We start from the raw sequence: 22075 nt of genomic DNA, 5'->3' as shown, positions 1-22075 counted from the left end.
AATTATCTCTTCTCAAGAGGAATTGAATAAAGCTGTAGCTCATTTAAAGTGCTGAGGAGCAAGAGCCAGGAGGGAAGTGTCACGTTGTTTGATTGGGAAAAGTGCTGGGTGAGGATAAGGAGGAGCTGTAGGATCCTGTGACCTGGCTGCACAGGGAGTGCATCTGGGACGCCTCTAATGGTTCAGCTGTTGTGCCTCAGGAAATTCGTAATTCATTCATATTGAGGGATGAGTAAGCAAGTGTAAACAACTGTGTCTTTTGTGCATGCTAGTGTAGTTTTCCTATTACAACAAAGTTTCTAAGTCAAGGAATGAACAGGAAAGTACAGAATCCTGTGTCCAGAGAGGCCCCCTGTAGAAACTGCTGTGTGGAGAGGAAGCCCCAGACCCTGACAGGAAACCTGCCTGTAACCTCCATCTGCACCTGCTCCTGGCAACACAAACCAGAGTTGTGCATAGTGTGTGCCCCCTGGTGGTGATGATCCCCTCCTGCAGGGAGGTTTGTGTCTAGGATCCCAGTGAGGTCCCCTCACCGTGTCTCTTGCATAGTAATACGTGGCCGTGTCCTCCGTCTTCAGGTTGTTCATCTGAAGATACAGCGTGTTCTTGGCGTTGTCTCTGGAGATGGTGAATCGGCCCTTCACGGAGTCTGTGTAGTATGTGCTACCTCCACTACCAATTGCTGAGACCCACTGCAGTCCCTTTCCTGGAGCCTGGCGGACCCAGCTCATCCAATAGCCACTGAAGGTGAATCCAGAGGCTACACAGGTGAGTCTCAGGGACCCCCCAGGCTTCACCAGGTCTCCCCCAGACTCCACCAGCTGCACGTCACACTGGACACCTGCAGACACAAGACATGTTGGTCAGGAAACTGTCACACATCCACTGGTTCTCACTCATATCCACTCACATACTCAGTGTCTCCCGTTCACCATGCATTACCTTTCAAAAGAGCAACCAGGAAAACCCAGCCCAGCACAAACTCCATGCTGAGGTTTCTGTGTTCTGTGCTGATCACAGAATGGGATCCTAGGGCTGGGGCTCCTCTCCCAGCTGCAGGGTTGGTGCTAGGTTGGTGTTATCATCACAGATAGGGCCCTGTTTGCATGTCCTGTGACATATACATCAAACTCCACACTTAGATTTGATTCTTTAAAAGTGAACGACCATTAGGGATACACTTTTATATTAGTTTGTGTGGATGGCGCTGTGACAATATGAAGAATTCTAATATGTGAGCACAGTTATATTTGCAGGCCCTTGTGCAGTTTTACAGGTCTTTAATCAACATAGGTCATTTTCAGAATGCATTATTTTACATCCTTTTTGATGTTTAATTCCAAATACTTTATTGTGTGCCATTTTCACTTGTATAATTTTGTTATTTGTGTTGCATGTATTTCCATGCTGGTGTGTAGAATCACAGGTGGTTTATTTGTTTATTTATTTTTGTTCATTTTGCATCCTGCACTTTTCCTCATTTTCAAAACTGGTTCTAATATTTTTTGTGGTATCTCTAGCGGTTGTTATCTTTAAGATCATGCCATCTGCAAAGAAGTAATTTTCCTTCCTCCTTACTGATTTAAATGTATTTTATTTCTTTTTATTGCCAAAGTTTGTGGGTACTTCTTCCAGTTGTAGGAGAAGAATGCCTTTCCCTTCTTTTCTTCTGGGCTTTCATCCTGTCTAAGGATTCAGTTGACATAAGACTGATCTAAATGGGGGAATAAATTTCATTTTGCAAGTGCCTGGGCTTCCTAATAATATGACACCCAGACAATGAACAAAGCAGGTGGCACTTATGACTTTCAGACAACAAAATTTGGATTTGGCAAGAGTCAAGGCAAAGGTGTGGTTTTGGGGTATTTAATTAGTCAACAAATAACTAGGTTTGTTTGCACAACCTTCTTGTCCCTGAGTTCCTTATTCTGGTGCTAAGGATGGTTCTCCCCTCCTGGTACAGGGAAGGGAGTTTCCCAAGGGATATTTATATCCTGCTGTCAAGGGACACAGGAGGGTCTGAGTGTCCTTGGACTGGCTGTTTCTCCCGTGACTTTCATCCAAATAAGGACTGTAACACGATGACATGGTTTGAGGCGGCATCGTTATTCTTCACGTTATCATGTGGAATACTTCCGTTGGGATGACCATCATTGCCTGGCTCCTGATGTGGCAGGAATGGTTTTAGTGTTTTATGTTCAATATGCTGTCAGGTGTGGGCTCTCATAGTGGCCATGATCATGTGGAGGTAATTTCCTTCTCCTTTTTAATTGAGTTATTTTTAAATGATGAACATGTGTTTTTTGTTCATGAAAAAGCTGTGTCTAATGATTTTATGAATAAATTAAGGATGGCTTTGATTCAATCATTCCCTCTGTTCATGGAGGACATCACGTTTTTGCATTTGTGTCTGTTGAAGGAAACTTGCATCTCAGGGATGCATCACACTGGATTATCATGTATGATCCTTTCAGTGTGCTGTTGAATTCAGTAGGCTCGGACTTAATCAAGGAATTTTGCATGTATGTGTATCTGAGACACTGGCCTGTAGTTTCCCTTCTTGTGGTGTGTTTCTCAGGCTTTGTTGTGAGAGTAAAATTGTCCTCATAAAGTACATTTGGGAGTGGTATTTTTCATCAGTGATTTATAATAGTTTGAGAAGTATTGGCATTAATTATTCTTTAAATATTGTAGAATTTTAATAATGCCTTGTTAGTTTTGGAGGGTGAAAGTTTTATATTTAGGATATCTTCTTACTAATTTGTGTTTTGTTCCTCTTGTATTTTGCATGAAAGAGTATTGGTGGATTATATAATGCTAGAAAATTGTAATTTGTTCTTGGTGATCTAATTGTTGACCTATAAACATCTAAGTTTTTCATTTATGATCCTTTTCATGTTTTTAGTTATGTCTCCTTTTTCAATTCTGATTACATTTGTTTGAGTCTTACCTATTTCCCTAGGCTACCTTTGTTTTTTAAATTTCACTTGTCTTTCCAAATTCAAATTTTAATGAAGTTGATTTGTTTTCTGTATTTGTGATAGTCTGTATCTTTTCTTTGCTTTATCTTTTTATGTTAATTTTGTTTATGTTTTTGTTTATGTTTTTATCTCAATGAAAATACCAATGACTTTTTTTAAAGGAATCTGAAAAATATACTAATAGATAGGGAACCACATAACACATGGAGGTAACAAAACCAATCACGAAGACAAGAGAACCTGGAGACATCACACTTCTTCCTTTTAAATGTATTGCAGAGGTACATTAACTACAACAGTGCACTGCTGGTATGAAATGAGACATATAGACCAGTGGAGCTCATTACGGAGCCCAGAAGTAGAATTGTGCAGATGCACTTAGCAAATCCTCCATGAGATTTACAACAATGCATAGTGGGGAAACGATAGTGTCTCTTAAACATGGTGTTGACAAGGGGAGCCTGGGTGGCTCAGTCGGTTAAGCATCCAACTTCCAGTCACATGCTGATGTCAAGGTTTGTGGGTTTGAGCCCCACATCAGGCTCTCTGGTGACAGTTCAGAGCCTGGATTCTGTTTCTGCCTCTATCTCTGTGACTCCCCTGCTCATGATCTGTCTCTCTCCCTCAAAAATAAAATAAACATTAAAAAATGGTATTGATATATAAATGCAAAATAATGGCATTTGTCAATAATTTGCATCATACATATACGTCGACACACAAAAAAATCTCAAAATGGATTAAAGATTAAGCAGAACTCCTGACCCAAAATGCCTTTGAAGAAAACACACAGGACAAATATCATGACATTCGCTTGACAATGATTTGATACAAAAACAAAATCGCAAAGAACCAAGGCAGACAAGGGGGACTACATCAAACTAGAAAGGGGGCAAAGAATATAGTAGCAGAGTGAGAAGGCAGTCTATGAATGGGAGACATTACATTAAAAACATTGAAAAGGAGTTAATATCCAAAATACAGGAGGGACTCCTTAACGTCAATAGCAAAAATCACAATTATAATCATAATAAACACATCACCTGATTAAAATTTGGGTCAACCATGTAAATATCTATTTCTCTATTAAGGTTGAACAAATGTCCAGTCAGCATATGACTTGATGTTCATCATCACTAATCAGCAGAGAATTCCACCCCCGACCCACTGAGATATCACCTCACAACTGATAGCAAGGCTATTATAAAATAAGGCAAACACAACGAGAACATCTCAAGTGTTGCTGAGGATGTGGAGAACAGGCAATCCTAGAATTCACTTGATGGGAGTGCAACATAGGGTAGCCACTATGGAAAACTGCGGTGAAATAACCCACTAAACTGAGTTCCTAATCTGCTCGCATACAGTTGACTTCATGTCCAGCTGAGTGTGAGGAAGGTCTGGGCCTCATGTTCTGTGGAGACGAGGTGCAGAGACAGGTGGATCCCGTGGATGATTCCTTAACCACTTCAGTAGAATGGACCCCTGGCTGACCGTTTTGTAAGACTTGACTCAGTGTGCCTCCCCACTGGTTGTCTCTGGCTTCCTGAACTGGATGGAGAACAAAGGGAGTGAAGGGTAGAAACTACTCTTTTCTCTCACAGGAACGTGTATATACTGAGAATCCTTGAGAGAAAGTCGTGGAGTTGATGAAGACGCTGTGGGGTTTTGACAACCACAAGGGTCTTTACTCATGGTCTCTCTTCATGGGCATCAAAGGAAAACCTTAAGGAAAACAAAAGGAGAGAGGAGCTGCTCTAATATATTAAATTTAGATCACTTGAATGAGTCAGTCTCCTCTGTTTGAAAATCACTTATATATATATTTAAATGGTGGCCCGTGTACTTGTGAAGTCTGTATATGAGTTGATTTATCCCAAAGCTTGGTCTCTGTCAAGGTCATCACTACTATATGACTGTTCACTCTAAATGTTAGAAGACATCTGTGTTTGTAAATGGTTTAGGAAACAGTGTGTACTGATTACTTGTCAGGATGAAGTTTGCAGGGCATGATGAGAAAGATGCTTCACAGAAAAACTGACCCTGAAACACTACTGGTTCTGGATATGAATTCTGAGATCCTGGGTGGCCCTTGGAGTCCTGAGTGGCAACTGGTGACCTGAGCACCCCATGGAGATCTGACTGCTCCATCCATACTTGAGCGACCCTGGTGTCCTCAGATCACCCCGGTAACCTGAGTGCCCAGGAAATCTCAGTAGCCCTTGGTGTCTTGAATGTCCCCTGGTGACTTTTAGGTATCCTAAGGGCAAGTTGCAACTTCTGGGTCTGTGGTCAGCTCTCAGAAGTCCCTTTGTTGTTTTTGAGCCAGCTTTGTGGTTAGGCCTATCCTGTCCTGTTCACCCTTGGAGGTGGCTCTGGTTGTGTGGCTGATAATCCTGGTGGAACCTGCAAGGTGAGGCCAGCACCTGCTTTATCCTTCCTCCCCCCTGTCTTCATAACTGCCTACCAGATGGACATATGGCTCTTGTGGTCTGAGCTTCATTTAGTATATGGTGTACAATATGATAGTATCTGAATCATCCACTGCATCCACTCTGCTGGGGTCAGTGGATCCAATTTCACCAGAAATTACTGGTTGAGATGGAGAATCCCAAGATGCTGCCAGTGAGGTGCAGGGTGTGCAAGGCACTCACCAGTTGGGCACAACCCCTGCAGCTGCACCTGGGACAGGACCCCTGGGGACAAGGAGACTCAGCCTGGGCCGGTCACCAGCAGTCACAATCATCCCACATCTGACATCTGAAACCCTCACCTTTGGGACCTCTCAACAGGCACAGAAAAGGCCCTAGAGTCTCTTCTGTTTCTCAACTACAGCTCTGCCTTTCCCAGAGACCTCAGCCCTGTCTGAGGAGAGAGCTGTGGGCTCCCACTCCCTGAGAGTGGAGTTTACCCTAGATCTTGAGAAGTTTGCCTGTGTGGGAGGGAGCATGTCCTTATAAGTGGACAAAAATTGAGTCAGGCTCCCCTTGTCCTTCCAGGTCCACCTGTGGGCATCTCTTTGTGGATCCACAGGCTTGTTGGTCCTCTGTAAAGACAGCACTTGGTCTATGAATTGTGTTGGAGGCAGTTCAAGAGATGGCCTCACCTTTCTGATCAAATAATGAACAATTGAGTGGATCACAATTCACTACACTCTATCTGTCCAAAAGATATTTAAAGGGATCTACATTTTCTCCAGAAAACTTTCCAAATCAAGTCTTTAAATACATTCAGTTTTAAGTCATTACACACATAACTGCATAGGAAAAATCTATATTGATGTCCAGTCTGGTGTAAATATAACAAGCAAAGGACACTGGTTCCCAGGATCATATTTTTTTTAGTTTCCATACTGATGTATTAACCTCACCTGATAACTACCTGCAAAGCATGGGCACACCTGGAGACTTCTGATCTTGATGGTTCTCTGCTGATGGGGTTTGCTTCCTCAGTCATCTGCAAAGCTTGGAAGCAGTGCCGACATCTTTAAGTGCACAGACATCAAGACATGGACAACTTTCTCTCACCTGCAGATATGATTCCCATGCATGGCTGGTGTCTCCATCTCCTGAGAAATCCCCATCCAACACAAGGGGCTGTTAACTCCCGGAGGAGGCACAGATGTCACAGAAAAGTGGGGGACTCTTCACTGATATGGCACAGAGACCATCAGTATCTGAGGTAAGAAGTTAATGGCACTAAAACAACCACATTAATGACAATGGATTGGCTGACCTGGACATCATTGGAATCTAAACATCCGGAGCCTAAGGAAATTGTAGAAAATGTGTTCATGGTCTTGAAGACATGCGCCAAGATGATAAATGCTGAGTTAGCTGAATAGACTTCAAATGGAGATCAGATGGATATATAGTAGATAGATGATGAGTGGATAGGTGATGGATGATAGAGGGTAGATAGATGATAGATAGATAATAGATAATTTTATGTTATATTAAATTTATAGAGGATTCACATCATTATGAAAGTGTTTGAATGAAATTACCCACTGTTGGCAATATTTTTAAAAAATCATATTTTAATATGGAAAAGAATATTTGACACCAACTTTAGATATACAAAAGAAATAATTATGACTTCAATATTTTCTGAATACAGCTTCCACATGGGGTAGCACATGCTTGCTTTTAGATTCCTCCTCCCTTTGGGGCTTTGGCTTCCATTCCCATTTGTTCCCAGGGTCTCCCTTCCCAGGATGTCCTGAGCTCTGGGATGTGCAGGGACAAGAGCTCTGTCCTGGATCTGGACCATCGTCCCTCTGGCCTAACATTTACAGCTCCTTCCAGGCCCTTGCTCAACCACCAGGCTTCTGCCCACCAGGCTCCATCCCTGCATCCACCACCTGCCAGCCTCCTTCTGGACTCTTCCATTCATTTCCTGTGGATTTAACAACAGTTTGCTAGGTTGGAAGGTCTCCTCATAATAATTCACATTGAGGAAAAAGCTGCATACGTAAAACATGACAGATTCTCTCCACCATTGCCTTGAGTTCATTCCCATGATGTTATTATTTTGCACCCCATCTCAGCCCCTTGACCCCACAGTGTTGCATTAGAAACTGTCACTTTCATGAACTGAACTAAATCTGTCCCCCGTACACAACAGGTCCATCCTATCTATCCACTCTATATGGTCATCAGACAACCACCCAGCTAAGAAGGGACACAATACAGAGTGTGAAGGCATAAGTATTTATAGAAATATTTTTAGAAAATTTTATCTGATAATCAAGGTAATGAGATATTTACAGAAGTAACTTAAATATGGTAAATGACCATGTTTATTATAAGATTCTATGAGTTTAGATGAACATAATCAAGTTACAGGACAACTCAGTAACCACAGGTCAAAGAAATGCATCATTCTCAGGTCTATCCAAAGCACTGGATAGACCTGCACAACAGGTTGTCCTGTTGTTGTCCTGTCCTGCACAATAATTAGTTTCCTGTCTCACCTCTCAGGTCCTCAAGGGTTCTCTCTGTCAAAAATAAATAAACATTATAAAAATAAAGATATACATAAAGATCAGTGGGATTTAATCGAGAACCAGAAATAAGCCCCTTCCTCTATGGTCAACTGAATTCTGACAAGGGCAGACAATGTGACATGTTGGAAACAATGGTCTTTTCAACCAAGGGTGCTAGATAGCTGGCTATCTATGTGCAGTGGAATGAGATTGGGTTCCTACCTCATACCACATACAAACATCAACTGAAAGTGGATCAACAGTTTAAATGTAAGAAGTAAAATTATAAACTCTAGAAGAAAGAAATTGAGATAAATCTTCATGACCATTGGGGTTAGCTATGCTCTTAGAGTTGACACCAAACACAAACAAGGAAAGAAAAAATAGATAATTTGAGTTTTGTCAACATTAGAAACCTTTGTACAGCAGAAGATGCTATACCAATTGTGAAAAGACAATGCATATAATGGAAGAAAATATTTGCACAGTATTTGTCTGGTAAGAGTCTGTTATACAGAATATATATAGAGTTTCCACAACTCATCAACAAAAAGACAACCCAATTTTTAATATGGACAAAGGACTTGGATATACCTTTCCCCAGGGAGATCATACAAATTGTGAATAGCACAAGAAAAGATGTTAAATATCATTTCTCCTTATGGAAATAAAGATTTAAACCGTAGGTAGATACAATTGTACATGCAACAAAATTGCTATAATCAATACAACTACAAAATAACAAATGGTAGTTAAGTTGTTGAGAAATTGGAATCCTTCAACCTTGCTTGTGTAAAGTGGTGGAGACTATGTGTAAAATACTCTGGTATTTCCTCCAAAATATAAAAGCATAGAATTAACATATGGCTCAAAAATTCTACTCCTAGATGTATATATACCCCTAAAGGATTGAAAAAAATAGTTGTTAAAAATGGCATGTGCACAAACATACATAACAGCACTGTTCACAATAGCCAATTGGTAGAAAGAATGAAAATGGCTATCGGTGAGTGAATGGATTAACAAAAAAACCAATATTATTCTATAATAAGGGAATAAAGTAAAATGGTGCATCTGTAGAGAATAGTATAGTGGTTCTTCAGAAAATGAACACAGAACTCCACCTGTGCACATATACACCCTGAAATTGAAAGCAAGGCCTTGAGCACATATTCATGTTCCTGTACTCATAGCAGCTTCTTCGCAACAGCCAAAAGATGAAAGCATCCCAAGTGATTATTGACAGATGAGTAAATAAACAAAAGGTGGTCTATACACAATGGAATATGGCTCAGCCTTCCAAAGGACAGGAATTCTGACACCCGCTACAAGATGGATTGAACCTTGCCATTATTACGCTGAGTGAACTATGCCAGTGACAGAAGGACAAATGCCATATGGTTCCACTTATGTGAGGTGTCCAGAGAAGTCAAACTCAGGGTCACCAAATATAATGTGGCTGTAGGGGCCAAGAGGTAAAGGGACTGGGGAGTTAGGGCTTGATAGCTACAGAGTTTCCCTTGGGGAACTTGACAAAATTCTGGAGATGGATGTACAACAGTGTGTATGCAGTAAATACCAGACAACTGTGTGCTTAAAGTGACTTACGTGGTAAAAGTTATGTACATTTAATCAGAATGTAAAAATGAAGGACTGATACACGTCACAACATGGGTGAATGCAGAAAACATCCTCAGTGACAGAAGCCATCCAGAAACGGCCACTCAGGAACCATCTTGCTCTTTTTTTTTTTTTTAACGTTTATTCTTTATTGTTGAAAAAGAGAGAGGATGAAAGGTCATGATAGGGGGAGGGTTAGGAATTTGAAGCAATCTGTAGGCTCTGAGTTGTTAGCACACAGCCAGAAGCAGGTGCTCGAACCCATCAACTTCGAGATCAGGACCTGATGTGAACTCGGGGTTTAGCAGATTGAGACCCCAGGCTCCCCAGGAACCACCTTGCTCTTTAAATCCCCCCAGGTTACACAGATAGGGGAAAGTCTCAGGAGCACTCCCCCAAAAGAAACCAGATCAGAATGGGAAAAGACATTTCACAGTGGGGCAGGTGGGGACACTTGAAGTAGGCCTGTGGTCTGGGTTCTAATGTGGAAACGCAGGGATTTCCTCATTTGGGGTTCTGTGGTGGTTCCTCGGGAGGGCGTCCCCGTTTGGGTTAAAACGCACCAAAGTATCTCGTGTGAAGTGGCAAACGCGGTAAAGAAACGAGCGTCCAGGTAAAGTGTATTTGCGCTGCTGTGACACGTTCACTGCACGTCTGAAATCACAGAGAAAGGTCTCCTCCGAACAACCGTGTCAGCCCCACATGACAGAAGCAAGAGAGGGTCAAAGGCTGTGACGTAGGCCCACGCCCAGACCCAGCTCACCCAGGCGGAGAGGCCACGGGCCCTGCAGGAGGCAGCACGTGAGCCAGAGGCACGTGGGAGGGTTCAATTGGTGGCCACGTGATTGGGTGCAGCGGAAGCAGTGGGATTTGGAATTCCGGTTGTCCACAAGACGCCACTAATAAGCTGTTAGAAGTGCGAAAAGCAATGAAGGGACATCTCACGGAAGTGGACCCGGGAGGCGGGGAGGGGAGGCTGGAAGGCGGAGCCCAGCACCCAGGGTCAGGCTCGGGAACAACCCACCGCTACAGACCCAAGATTAGAACCCTCCGCAGGGCGAAGCCCCAGGCTCAGGCCCCGCCAGGGGAAGCTGTGCCCTGCGGCCCCTACAGGAAACCCACCGCGCCTGCAGCCGGGCCGGGAGGCCCCTGCTCGCCCTGCAGCCCTGCTTTCCTCCTGCGGACCTCGCTTCAAAACCAGCCTCCCAACTTCCTCTTCTCCGCGAAACAGCGTTCCTCTCCGTGTGCTCGCCACCCGGCCGCGGTTTTGCCACAGCTTGCTGGGCCCGGATGGCAATTCTCCGCTACTCCTGAATAAACCCGCTTTTGCTGGTAACGTAACCGGCGGCGTGATTTCCAAGGGCAACGGAAGGAGAAACGAGGACACTCGCAGGATCGGAGATCAGCACACACACACCACGTGCACGTCTGCACGCTCCTGACGACCCGTCGGAAAGAGAAAGGAAGAGATGGTCCCATTTACAACTGCAGCAGAAGGAACGACGTGCCCCAGAGGAAATGTAAGCAAGGAGGTGGCAGGCCTGCTGTCCCAGGACAGGGCACTGGGGACAGAAACGGAGGAAGACGCCCGGGGGCGGAGAGCTGCTCTGTGCTCCTGGCCGCGGAGGAACCGACCCCGTGAGCACGTCTGTCCTGCCCGGAGCGACCTGCAGCTCCGGGGTGTCGCACCGAACTCCCCACGGCGCCGTCGCAGACTCGGGAGGGACACCCCGCCCCGCGCGGAGGCTGAAGGGACCCGCGAGGCCAGAGCGGCGGTAGTGCAAGCTCCGCCAGGGGACCCCGCTCCCGGACCGCGAACCGCATGAGGAAGCGGCGGGAACCGAGTGGGCGCGGAGCAGGAACACGGCCGCGCGGCCCCGCCGCCCGGCGCCGGTGAGGTAAACCCCGCGGGGGACACAGTGTCGCCGCGCACGACGCCGCGCAGGGTCCTTTCCCCCCAGGGTCTGGGGAACAGCGCCCCCCTCAGCCTCCAGGTTCCGGAAGCTGCTCTTCCCGGGGGCTGGCTTTCTCCTCACCTGCTCCTCCCTTGGCGGGACCTGAGGAGACCGGGTTCTTGTCCGTGTGGACGCGGGGCCACGTCCCCATGAATCCTCCACAGTGGGTCCTGAGGAGAGCGGGTTCTTGTCAGTGTGGACGTGGGCACTCGTCCACCCGCCGTCTCCACAGCGGGTCCTGAGGAGACCGATTCTTGTCCGTGTGGACGCGGGGCCACGTCCCCCTGAATCCTCCACAGCGGGTTGTGAGGAGACCGGGTTCTTGTCCGTGTGGACGCGGGGCCACGTCCCCCTGAATCCTCCACAGCGGGTCCTGAGGAGACCGGGTTCTTGTCCGTGTGGACGCAGGCCCATGTCCTCCCGAATCCTCCATAGCGGGTCCTGAAAAGCCGGATTCTTGTTGGTGTGGACACGGGACCTTGTCCGCCCGAAGTCTCCACAACGGATCCTGAGGAGACCCGGTTCTTGTCCATTCGGACGTGGGCCCTAGTCCACCCCAAGACTCCACAGCGGGTCCTGTCGAGACTGGGTTCTTGTCGGTTTGGACCTGGGACTTGGTCCTCCCGAATCCCCCACAGCGGGTCCTGATGAAGCCGGTTCTTGTCAGCATGGACACAGGCCCTAGTCCTCCCGAATCCTCCACAGGGGGTTCTGTGGAGACCAGGTTCTTCTGGGTTTGGACGTGGGCCCTAGTCCTCTTGAATCCTCCACAGCGGGTCCTGACGAAACCAGCTCTGGTCGGCGTGGACGCGGGCCCTCCTCCGCCCGAAGTCTCCACAGTGGGTCCTGAGGAGACCAGGTTCTTGCCACGTGGACAGGAACCCATGTCGTCCTGTTCCCCCACTGTGAATGTAATGGCACAGCCTTAAGGTCAGAGTGGTCCTTCATGAAGAACTCCTTAGATTGTGTTGTCAAGGGTCTCTACTCCAGGTTGGAAATGGTCAAGGATCTTGGGCACATGACAGAAGGCAAAAACAAAAAACCAAAAACCCACACTCTTTGAATTGTCCCCATTCTTTCTTAGAGGTGGATTGGGTCTCTCCCAGTGGGCCTGTGCTGCCATGCCATAAAAATCCAAGTCCCAGGAATCAGAGCTTCTTTCTTCCTACCTCTGTGGACTCTGGGGGCTTGGGGAGCGTCTTCCTCAGAGCCTCCCCCTTTTTTTTGTCTGTGTCCCTGCCCTGTGCCTTGGCGTGCTTATCATGGTCTTTTGATACAATGAAAAGCCTGGAGGCTCCTCTAGGGTGTCTCTGTCAACAGGCTGTGGATACTTTGAGTTTTTCAGTGAATGATGACTTTGGTGGTCTTGGACCAATCCAGTCAGCTGCAGCATGTCAAGTGCTGTAAGCAACAGCTCAGAGCCAATGACGAAGACCCAAAAAGCCAATCAATGTCCTTGTCTCCCTCCCTTTGGTCAAATGATTCCAGGAAGCCTTGCATTTCCATGATGGTATAGTGCCTGGCACCATTTCTGTCTCTCACGCTGGTCCTTGGACATGTAGGTGTAGTGGATCGTGACAGGAAAAATCTGGGGTAGAAGTTAGCTCTTCCCAGACTTGTGTTCTGTGGCCTCCCACACTAAGGTGTCCCACTCAATACCTGACAAGTGGGGAGCCATTGACGACAGCAGCGAGGATTGCAGCCACTAGGGGGAGCTTGCCTTGGCCAAGTCCTCCACCCTAGGTGCCATGATGCTCCTTGTAGATTTGCCTCCATCACTAGCTAGGGCTGGCTAATCAAGCACAACACCACGGTGCTGGCCGCAACACAGTGGACCAAGCAGCTGGCGTCTTCTTCGACACTAATCTAGGAACACTGTCCTCGGTGCCCACCTCCTTTGGAGGTGAGTAGGAAATACACACCCCTGTACCCCCAGACTGGTGCCTGCTTGTTGGTCTCTGCAGGGAGTCTGACCTTTTATGGCACTGATAATTTAGGGTGAGGGTTTCTGGCAACACCTGGCATAAGCCCAAATCAAAGCTACAGACCACCAGCAAGCACCAGCTCCTTCCCACAGCAGCTGAGACGTGAGGGTAAGGAATGAGTGAGCCATTCTTAGGTCTAAGGCATTGTAGGGGGGCATCAGCTAGGCTCCCAATCCCATCCTTGGGGATAAATGTATTGTGGGACCTCAGCTTCTGTACTGAATTAAGAACATGTAGACTGTGACCTGCTGTCACAGGTAGAAAACAGGGTAGCAATTACAGAATTTCTTGGGAGCGGATGGGGCTGAATTTGCTAACTTTCACAGGCTCACCTCTGTGTTATTCTAGAAGGTGCTTGGAAAACCAAAGTGGGTATCCTAGGCAGATTCTTATCTACAGTTAAACTCACTGAAAATTAGGCAAGAGAAAGAGAGCAGGGATTCACATTCACCGAGCTCCCTCTAGATGCCAGAGTCATCCATATACACTTGTGCCTACCTTTCTGATTGATTTCATTGGGTGCTCCTTCCAGCCTCATGGTCTCAGTCTCCCACATTTGGAAATTTTGTGTCCAGGGTGGCACAACTTGCGCTAGGTGGAACCTAATGCCTGTCCCTTTCCCTCACAGCCCACAGACACCCCAGTTTGGGACAGGCAGTATGGGTGGTGGTAGCCCTCTATTATCCTGAACACACGTTGGGACTGGGGGAAGACAGATTACCTGGAGAATGAGAAAATGTTCAGTGCACAAGAGCACGGTTTTGGAGAAAACTCATGAATTTGCCCATAAAAGACCTTGTGTCAACTTCTCTTAATTCTGGAACCAGACACTTCTGCTCAAGACACAGCTGCCGAATCAGGTTCTCTTCCCAGAAACTAAGGCTCAGTTTGGGCTCTTACTGGCTTAAAAACTACATAAAGGCTACAAGCATGCAGTTTTCAAGTTTTATTTCAGAGTGCTGGTAGGTGACCCATGAGAGACCTGGTGTGAGAGCTGTGATGTGCCTGAGGACCCCTGTGTCTCCCATGGACCCTAGGAAACATGGATCTCAGCTGTGCCACCTCATTACTGTATTTTTACAGATGCACCAGGTGCATTGTCTATAGTTGTTCAGGGGTCTGGAGGGTGAATTATGGATTGTCTTCTCCAAAAATCTCTTCCTTAACTTTTTCTAGGTTTACAGTTCTGATATTTATGGCAACTCCAAAGAGGAATGCAGCATTTATGACATAAATGTGACCAAAAACCACTCTGAGATATACCACGGATTCATGACTTTGCCCACTGAATTCTTCTTGGAGGGGTCCACAGTCTGTGCTCCCACCAGTGCCTGTCCGTGCCTTGTCCATGGAGGATCCCAGCCTATGTGGCAGTGGCAGTTCCTGTTATGGTTGCACATCCATCTGTGACTGCATTTCTCTGGGATACAGTCATAATTCAGCTGAGCCACACTGCCAGTGCAGTAGGTATCCTGACAGAACTTTCCAGAAGCACAGGAAGTACCAGTTCTCACATGACCAACCTCAGTTGTTCCTGTGCTACAATGTTAACCCAGCCCAAAACATCAGAACCCTGGAACTCAGACAGATGGAATCCAACATGCTCTTGCAGCTGAGGGAGATGTGTGACATTCCTACACTGCAGCATTCCACAAGGCACGTCTGTGTGGGAACAGGGTTCAGCATTGAATTCCCTGGGGTCTTCTGCAGTGTCCATGTCGGCTGCCTTTGTGATTTATGGTATAGCAGACATCTTCATCTTTCCCAGAATTTCTCCCAAAGATTTCTTGGCAGTGAATAGTGCGGTCAGTGCAGTTTCCATGATAACAGCATCACTCTTCAGTGCACGCGGTTCCATCTTGCATATGGAAGTCATCAGCGTACGCCAAGGTCACCCAATGGAAGGACTCTGGAAGATCACGTATGTTTTGGATTGGTCTGCAGAGTGTCCAAGCAGAGGAGTTGGTGCAGTCTGTATAGCGTCTGCCTGTATTACATTTGCCCCCAGGGGTTCAGATACAATCACGCGTACAGCCTAGATTGCTGTAGCACTGGTTGAATGAGCCGCAGTCACACTGCTTGCCTGGATCCACTATGTAGTTTCCATAATGATAGTGGGTCAGGCTTTTATTTAAATGCACCATTTTAGTGTTGAACCTGTACTTGCCTGTTCCACAATTCATTCTGTGCTGCATATGAATGAAGGACCAGTTACTGAAAGCTTCCATTATACCAGTTAATTGGGTCCTAAGGCAGCTGGACCTATTTTGGCAAGCACATTCATCAGTGTCAAAGCACAGGCCACTATTTCTTGCAATCTGATGTGTTGCTATGACAGACAAGAGTAAATAATGTCTGCCTAAATAACCCAGAATGATGGCATATAACCCATTGTTGGGTGGCATATAGAATATACAACTGGAGTGCAATGAACCTCATGGGGCCCATCTCAAATCACATTAAGGGTGAATGTGTTTTAAGAAATCGAAAATACTTTGACTCATACTATTGAAGAGAAAAGAAAGGGGCTCTGATGCAACATAAAACTGCCCGTGTGAGCTTGATGTCTCTCACTATAAATGACCGTGAAACCAATAACTTACATCAATAGCATGAAATATTGACTCAATTAAGCTAACTAGCCTTATTAGGAATTGGGCACTTTTTTCCACGTGGTTAACACACTATACATTGTTTTGAAACTGAGAGCAAGTCCTTTGAAAATTCTGTGATGGGATGAACAGAACTTACTAGAGATCTTTGGGGCTGCACTGGCATTTCCTTGAGGAACAGGGGGTCCCCTGTCCTCCTTATATCCCAGGTTATAAGTGGGTCCCATTGCACAGATGTCTGCGACTCTCTGAGAAACAAAGTGTTCAAACCATTGGACATCACCGAGGGGTCTCATTTCATAGGCAAGTTAACCCAACTTCATGATATCTTCAAGGCTGCCATAGCCTGTGTCAATTGTGACCATGGAAAAAGGAATCTCCTCCAGGTAGCTGAGGTAGTAACAGTCTGGAGGCATGAAGGGTTAGTCCATCTGCAAGGCTCCCTGAGCATCCTGAGTCATCATCACCAGAGTCTGGACCAAAAGAGTTTCTTGTGCCGCATGTGCATAACATGTCTCTTGCTCCCAAAACGCAGGCTATAGGACAGAAAGCCAGGCATCTGAATGCCTTTGAGGTGGTGCGGCTCCTTCTTGGGAATTACCACCTCAGAGGAGATGTAGCGCCAAGAGGGATGCCCTTGAGAACCCTGCACAGGAGCCAGCACTGCCCAGAGTGCAAACAGCAAGAGGGGCGCCCTCAGGATGACCTGGCCCTCTGCCAGCCTCATGCCCCTGCTCAGGGACATCTGCCAGTGAGAATGGATAAATGGAGGATGATCAGCAAGGCAGGTCTAGACCATCAGACAGAATAGAGGGCTGTGCCAGGTGGCCAGCACCCTGCACCTGGGGGCCACCTGTGGGTTTAGGCAACAGTCCCAGGGTGTGGCATTGGGTGACCCTGCACATCAGTTCAGCTGGGGTGGATGTGGGAGGGGCAGGTGGGCCATGGTCAAGAGTGGTCACATGGACATGGGTAGGGATTTGGACCCAGAGGCATGGCTCTAGTCAACACCTTCAATCTTTCCTCCCACTACTTGCATATGGGCTATGCAGTTATAACACCCTGAACTGCTCTACCAATTCCATGTCCTGTGGTACTGCTGGGTCACTTTCTTTGGATGACTCCTTTTCCTCATTACAGAGACCACTGCTTTTGCTTCCTTGTGATGTGGGGGTAAACATTGTCAATTTTACCTTTATGGATGATGCAAAAAATCTCTTTGTAGTTTTATGTGTCTTATTCTCCTTGGCTATTAGTTTGCAAGCCATTTGATCCTTTTGGTTTTTGCTTTGAAGGTTCCTCTGAGTTCACTGAGGAAAACATTTCTCAGTATTCTGAGTGATGATTGGTGAACTACAGGGTTGTATTTTAGCATTTTCTTATGCCAACTGGGGAGAACAGAAAGTACTGCTGACCATGTGTGAGCCCCAGGGGTTTTCTCCTCTAATCCCTTATGGTGGTTCTTTCCTGGCCTCTGGCAGTCTCCTCCCATGTATGTTTGGTTCCCTCTTCAGCTGGAGATGCAGGGAAGTTGAGGTTACTCTGGCAGCTTGTACCATGGAGTCTGCCCATGATCAAAAGATGGTATTGACCATGGCACTCCCTTGCTTGATTAAGTACCCTCTACTGCTTTAAAACACCCTGGGTCAGGGAGAAACCTCAGAGTTGGTATTTGGACAAGAGTTTGCCTTCTCCCCAGTATCTGGCCTTCTGAATATAGCTCAAATTCCTTTCCCACCAAAACTAAAACTTTGAACATTGACCTTTCCAGCAACAGGCAGCTGAATTTGGGTTTTGATAACAATGAAATGGAGAGTGAAATGGCAGTTTCCAGGGCCTGGCAGGGAGGATCTATGAGGATAAATCTCAAGGGCTATGATTTTGTGTTATGCAAGATGATTAAGTTCTAGAGGGGACTCCACATTATTACCCCTGTAATTAACAATACTGTAATGTATGGTTAAAATTTTGTGAAGAGTGTGGGTCTCATGTTCAGTGAGATCTTACCACAATATAAAAGTGGAAGACACGAGTTTTGCTTCTCACACAACAGTGTGCTGAACTGCATGGACACACTCTCTACTGCTAATTTGAAAACAATTTAAAAAAACATATTTTTGTAAACTAACCCTGAAGATATGTCATTTACAGATATCTTCTTCCATAGGTTGCTTTTTTGTTTTGTTGATTGTTTCCTTCACTGTGCAGAAGCTTGCTATTTTGAGGTAGTCTCTCTATATATGTAATTCTTGTATTATATTAATGTAAATTCAAGTCTGTTAACATACAGTGTAGTACTGATTTTACGGTAGAATTTAGGGAACCATCGCATACATATAACACCCAGTTCTCATTTCAACCAGTGCCCTCCTTAATGGCCACATGCCATTTAGCCCACCTCCCCCACTTCCCCTCAGTTTGTTCTCTGTATTTAAGAGTGACTTCTGGTTTCCTCCCTCTCTGTTTTGATTTATTTTATTTTTCCTTTCCATATGTTGTGTTTCTTTTATTCCACTAATGTGTGAAATCATAGGATTTTGACTTTTTGTGACTGACTTGTTCCACTTATCATAATACACTGTAGTTCCATCCATATTATTGTAGTTGGCAAGATGTCATCTTTTTGATGGCTAAGTAATATTGCATTGTATATATTTACCACCTCTTCTTTATGCATTCATGTGTTGGTGAATATTTGGGCTGTTCCACAATTTGTTATTTGTTGATAAGGCTGCCATAAAGATTGGGATGCACGTGCCCCTTCGAATCAGCATTTTGGTATTCTTCGGATACTTTTGGTATCCTTGGATAAATGCAATTGCTTGATCACAGGATAGTTCCGTTTTTAATTTTTTGAGAAATCTCCACACTGTTGTCCAGAGTGGTTGCGCCAGTTTGCATTACCATCAACAGTGCGAAAGGGTTTTGCTTTCTCTGCACTCTTGCTGACATTTGTTGTTTTATGAATTGTTAATTTTGGTTATTGTGACAGGTGTGAGTGGGTATCTCATTGTGGTTTTGATTTATATTTCACTGATGAAGAGTGTTGTTGAGCATCTTTATTTGTTTCTTTTTGCTATCTGGATGGCTTCTTTGGAAAAATATGTATTCATGTCTTCTGCCCGTTTCTTCACTGGATTATTTGCTTTTTGAGTGTTGCGTTTGGTAAGTTCTTTATAGATTTTGGATACCAACCCTTTATCTGAGATGTCATTTGCAAATATCTCCCCCCATTTTGTCAGTTGCCTTTTAGTTTTGTTGATTTGTTTTTTGCTGTGCAGAAGCTTTTTATCTTGATGAGATCCCAATAGTTTCTTTTTGCTATTGTTTCCCTTGCCTCTGGGGACACATCTAGTAAGAATTTGTTCTGGCCAAGGTCAAAGAGGTTGGTGCCTGTGTTCTCCTCTAGGAAATTGATGGTTTCCTGTCTCACATTTAGGTCTTTCATTCATTTTGTATTTATTTTTGTGTGTACTGTAAGAAAGTGGTCCAGGTTCATTACAAGTTCATGATGCTGTCCAGTTTTCCCAACAGCAGTTGTTGAAGGGACTTTTTCCATTTGATAGTTTTTCCTGCTTTGTCAAAGATGTGTTGATCATATAGTTATGTGTCCATTTCAGGGTTTTCTAATCTTTTCTATTAATCTATGTGTCTTTTTTTGCCCGTATCATCCTGTCTTGATGACTACAGCATTGTAATATAGCTTGATATCCAGAATTGTGATGTCTCCAGGTTTTCTTCTTTTTCAAGATCTTTGGTTATTTGGGGTCTTTTGTGGTTCCATGATAATTTTACAGTTATTTCTTCTAGCTCTGTGAAAAATGCTGGTGTTATTTGACAGGAAATTGAATTATTTGCATTGAATTTCTAGATTGCTTTGGATAGTATTGTCATTTTAACAATGATTTTTCTTTTAATCCATGTGCATGGAATATTTTTCCATTTTTTTTGTGTTTTCTTCAATTTCTTCCATAAATGTCCCAGATTTTTCAGAGTACAAATCTTTTACCTCTTTACTTAGGTTTATTTCTAGTGTATTATGGTTTTTGGTGTAATTTTAAATGGGATTGATTCCTTGATTTCTCTTTCTCCTTCATTATTGGTGTATAGAAATGTAACAAATTTCTATATGTTGATTTTGTATGCTGCAAATTTACTGGTTTATTGTACCAGTTCTAGCCGGTTTTTTTTTGTGTGTGTGTGGAGTCTTTCAGGTTTTCTATATGTGGTATAAAATTCAACTCCAGAACTGAATAATCCTATTAAAAAATGGCCAGAAGACATAAATAAGCATTTTTCCAAATGCGACCTACAGATTGTCAATAAACCCATGAAAAGATGGTCAACATCACTCCTCATCAGGGAAATATAAATCCAAACTACAATGAAATATCAACTCACACTGGTCAGAAAGGCTGAACTCAACAGCACAAGAAACAACAGGTGTTGGTGAGAATGCAGAGAAAAAGGATCCTTTTGGAGGTGCTGGTGGGAATGCACACTGGCACAGCCACTATGGAAAAGAGCATGGAGGTTCCTTAGAAAGCTAAAAATATAACTACGTTATGATAGAACAAATGCACTACTAGGTATTTACCCAAAGGATACAAAAATACTAATTTAAGGGAATTGTACCTCTATGTTTATAGCAGCTATGTCACAAACCGCCCAGCTATGGAAACAACCCAGCCCAAGTATGCATTGATTGATGAATGGGTATAGAATATGTGGTATATCTACACCCCCCCTCCCACGCACACTGGAATATTTCTCAGCCGTAAAAGGAATGACATTTGCCATTTGTAAGGACAGGGATGGGCCTAGAGAGTATTATATTTACTGAAATAAGTCAGAGAAAGACAAATATATGATTTCATCCATATGTAGAATTTAAGAAACAACAAATGGGCAAAGGGACAAATAAGAGAGAAGAGGCAAACCAAGAAATAGGCGATTTTTTCAATGTTCACTTATTTATTTAGAGAGAGAATGGGAGGTGGGGCAGAGGCAGATGGGAAGAGAATCCCAAGGAAATGTCGTGCTGTCAGTGCAGAAACCAAAGTGTGGCTTGATCTCAGGAACGATGAGATCAAGACAAGAGCCCAGATCAAGAGTCATGGGCCTAACCCATGGAACCACGTTAGCACCACGACACAGATACTTAACTATAGAGGAAAAACTGATGGTTACCCTGGGGAGGGTGGGTGGAGGGATGGGGAGGTAGTTGATGGGGATTAAGGGGGGCGCTCATAATGAATATTGGGTGCTGTATTGCAATGTTGAATCACTATATTTTACACCTGAAACTAGTATTACATTCATGTTAACTGGAATTTGAAAAAAAAAAACTCAAATAATGTATTTATAGTGCCTGCAAATGGCCATGTTGGCATACAGCCCATGAAGAAGCATTTATTGCAGAAAATATACTACCAGAAAGAATACCTAGAATATTTGAACTAAGGTATGTTCTTTTCCTTTCCCACCCCAGATCAGCAAGTAGAAACTCCAGTGCAAGTAACTGGGACTATTGGCATGTGCCACTGAGCCTGGCTGCAACCTCCCCTCCAGACTGTTGTAGCCAATACACAGGGTTCCCAGTGACCAGCTCCTGTTCAGAGGACTCTTTCCCAGAGAGACAGGATGTCAGTGACCCTAAGCTGTTTACTGTTGAAGCCAAGCCCCAGCAGGTGCCACTGAGATGTGCGACTCACTCATTGTGTGCAGCCCCACTCCCAGGAAGGAAGCTCTTCCCTGGGCACAGTCCACTAGGGATGCTGGGAACCTGATCACCCCAGACCTGACTTGTATGGCAGGAGTCTCATGCCACCAGGACAAGCGAGCCACAAGGCAGTGAAGCTGCCAGCCACCCCTAAACAGAGCCCTCAGTTACCAAACTGTTTGGAATCCTGTTTGTCCCCGACACCCTCTGCAG

General features: G+C 44.9%; 1 pseudogene and 1 gene segment (V, D, J or C); both read right to left on the bottom strand.

Annotated features, from left to right (window-relative positions):
- Nucleotides 1-299: 299 nt before the first annotated feature.
- On the bottom strand, nt 300-1018 carry LOC124512388 (immunoglobulin heavy variable 3-23-like). The segment is given in 2 exon segments: nt 300-841; nt 943-1018. Coding segments are annotated over 2 exon segments (588 nt in total).
- A 13641-nt stretch (nt 1019-14659) lies between these two features.
- LOC124512387 (disintegrin and metalloproteinase domain-containing protein 21-like) lies at nt 14660-16885 on the bottom strand (annotated as a pseudogene).
- Between the last annotated feature and the right edge of the window lie 5190 nt (nt 16886-22075).

Source organism: Lynx rufus, unplaced genomic scaffold (assembly GCF_022079265.1).
Source record: "Lynx rufus isolate CCGP_SWC_20201006 ecotype Redwood Valley unplaced genomic scaffold, mLynRuf1.p SCAF_17, whole genome shotgun sequence".
NCBI classification, from domain to species: Eukaryota; Metazoa; Chordata; class Mammalia; order Carnivora; family Felidae; genus Lynx; species Lynx rufus.
This window is presented reverse-complemented; position numbering and strand designations above follow the sequence as displayed.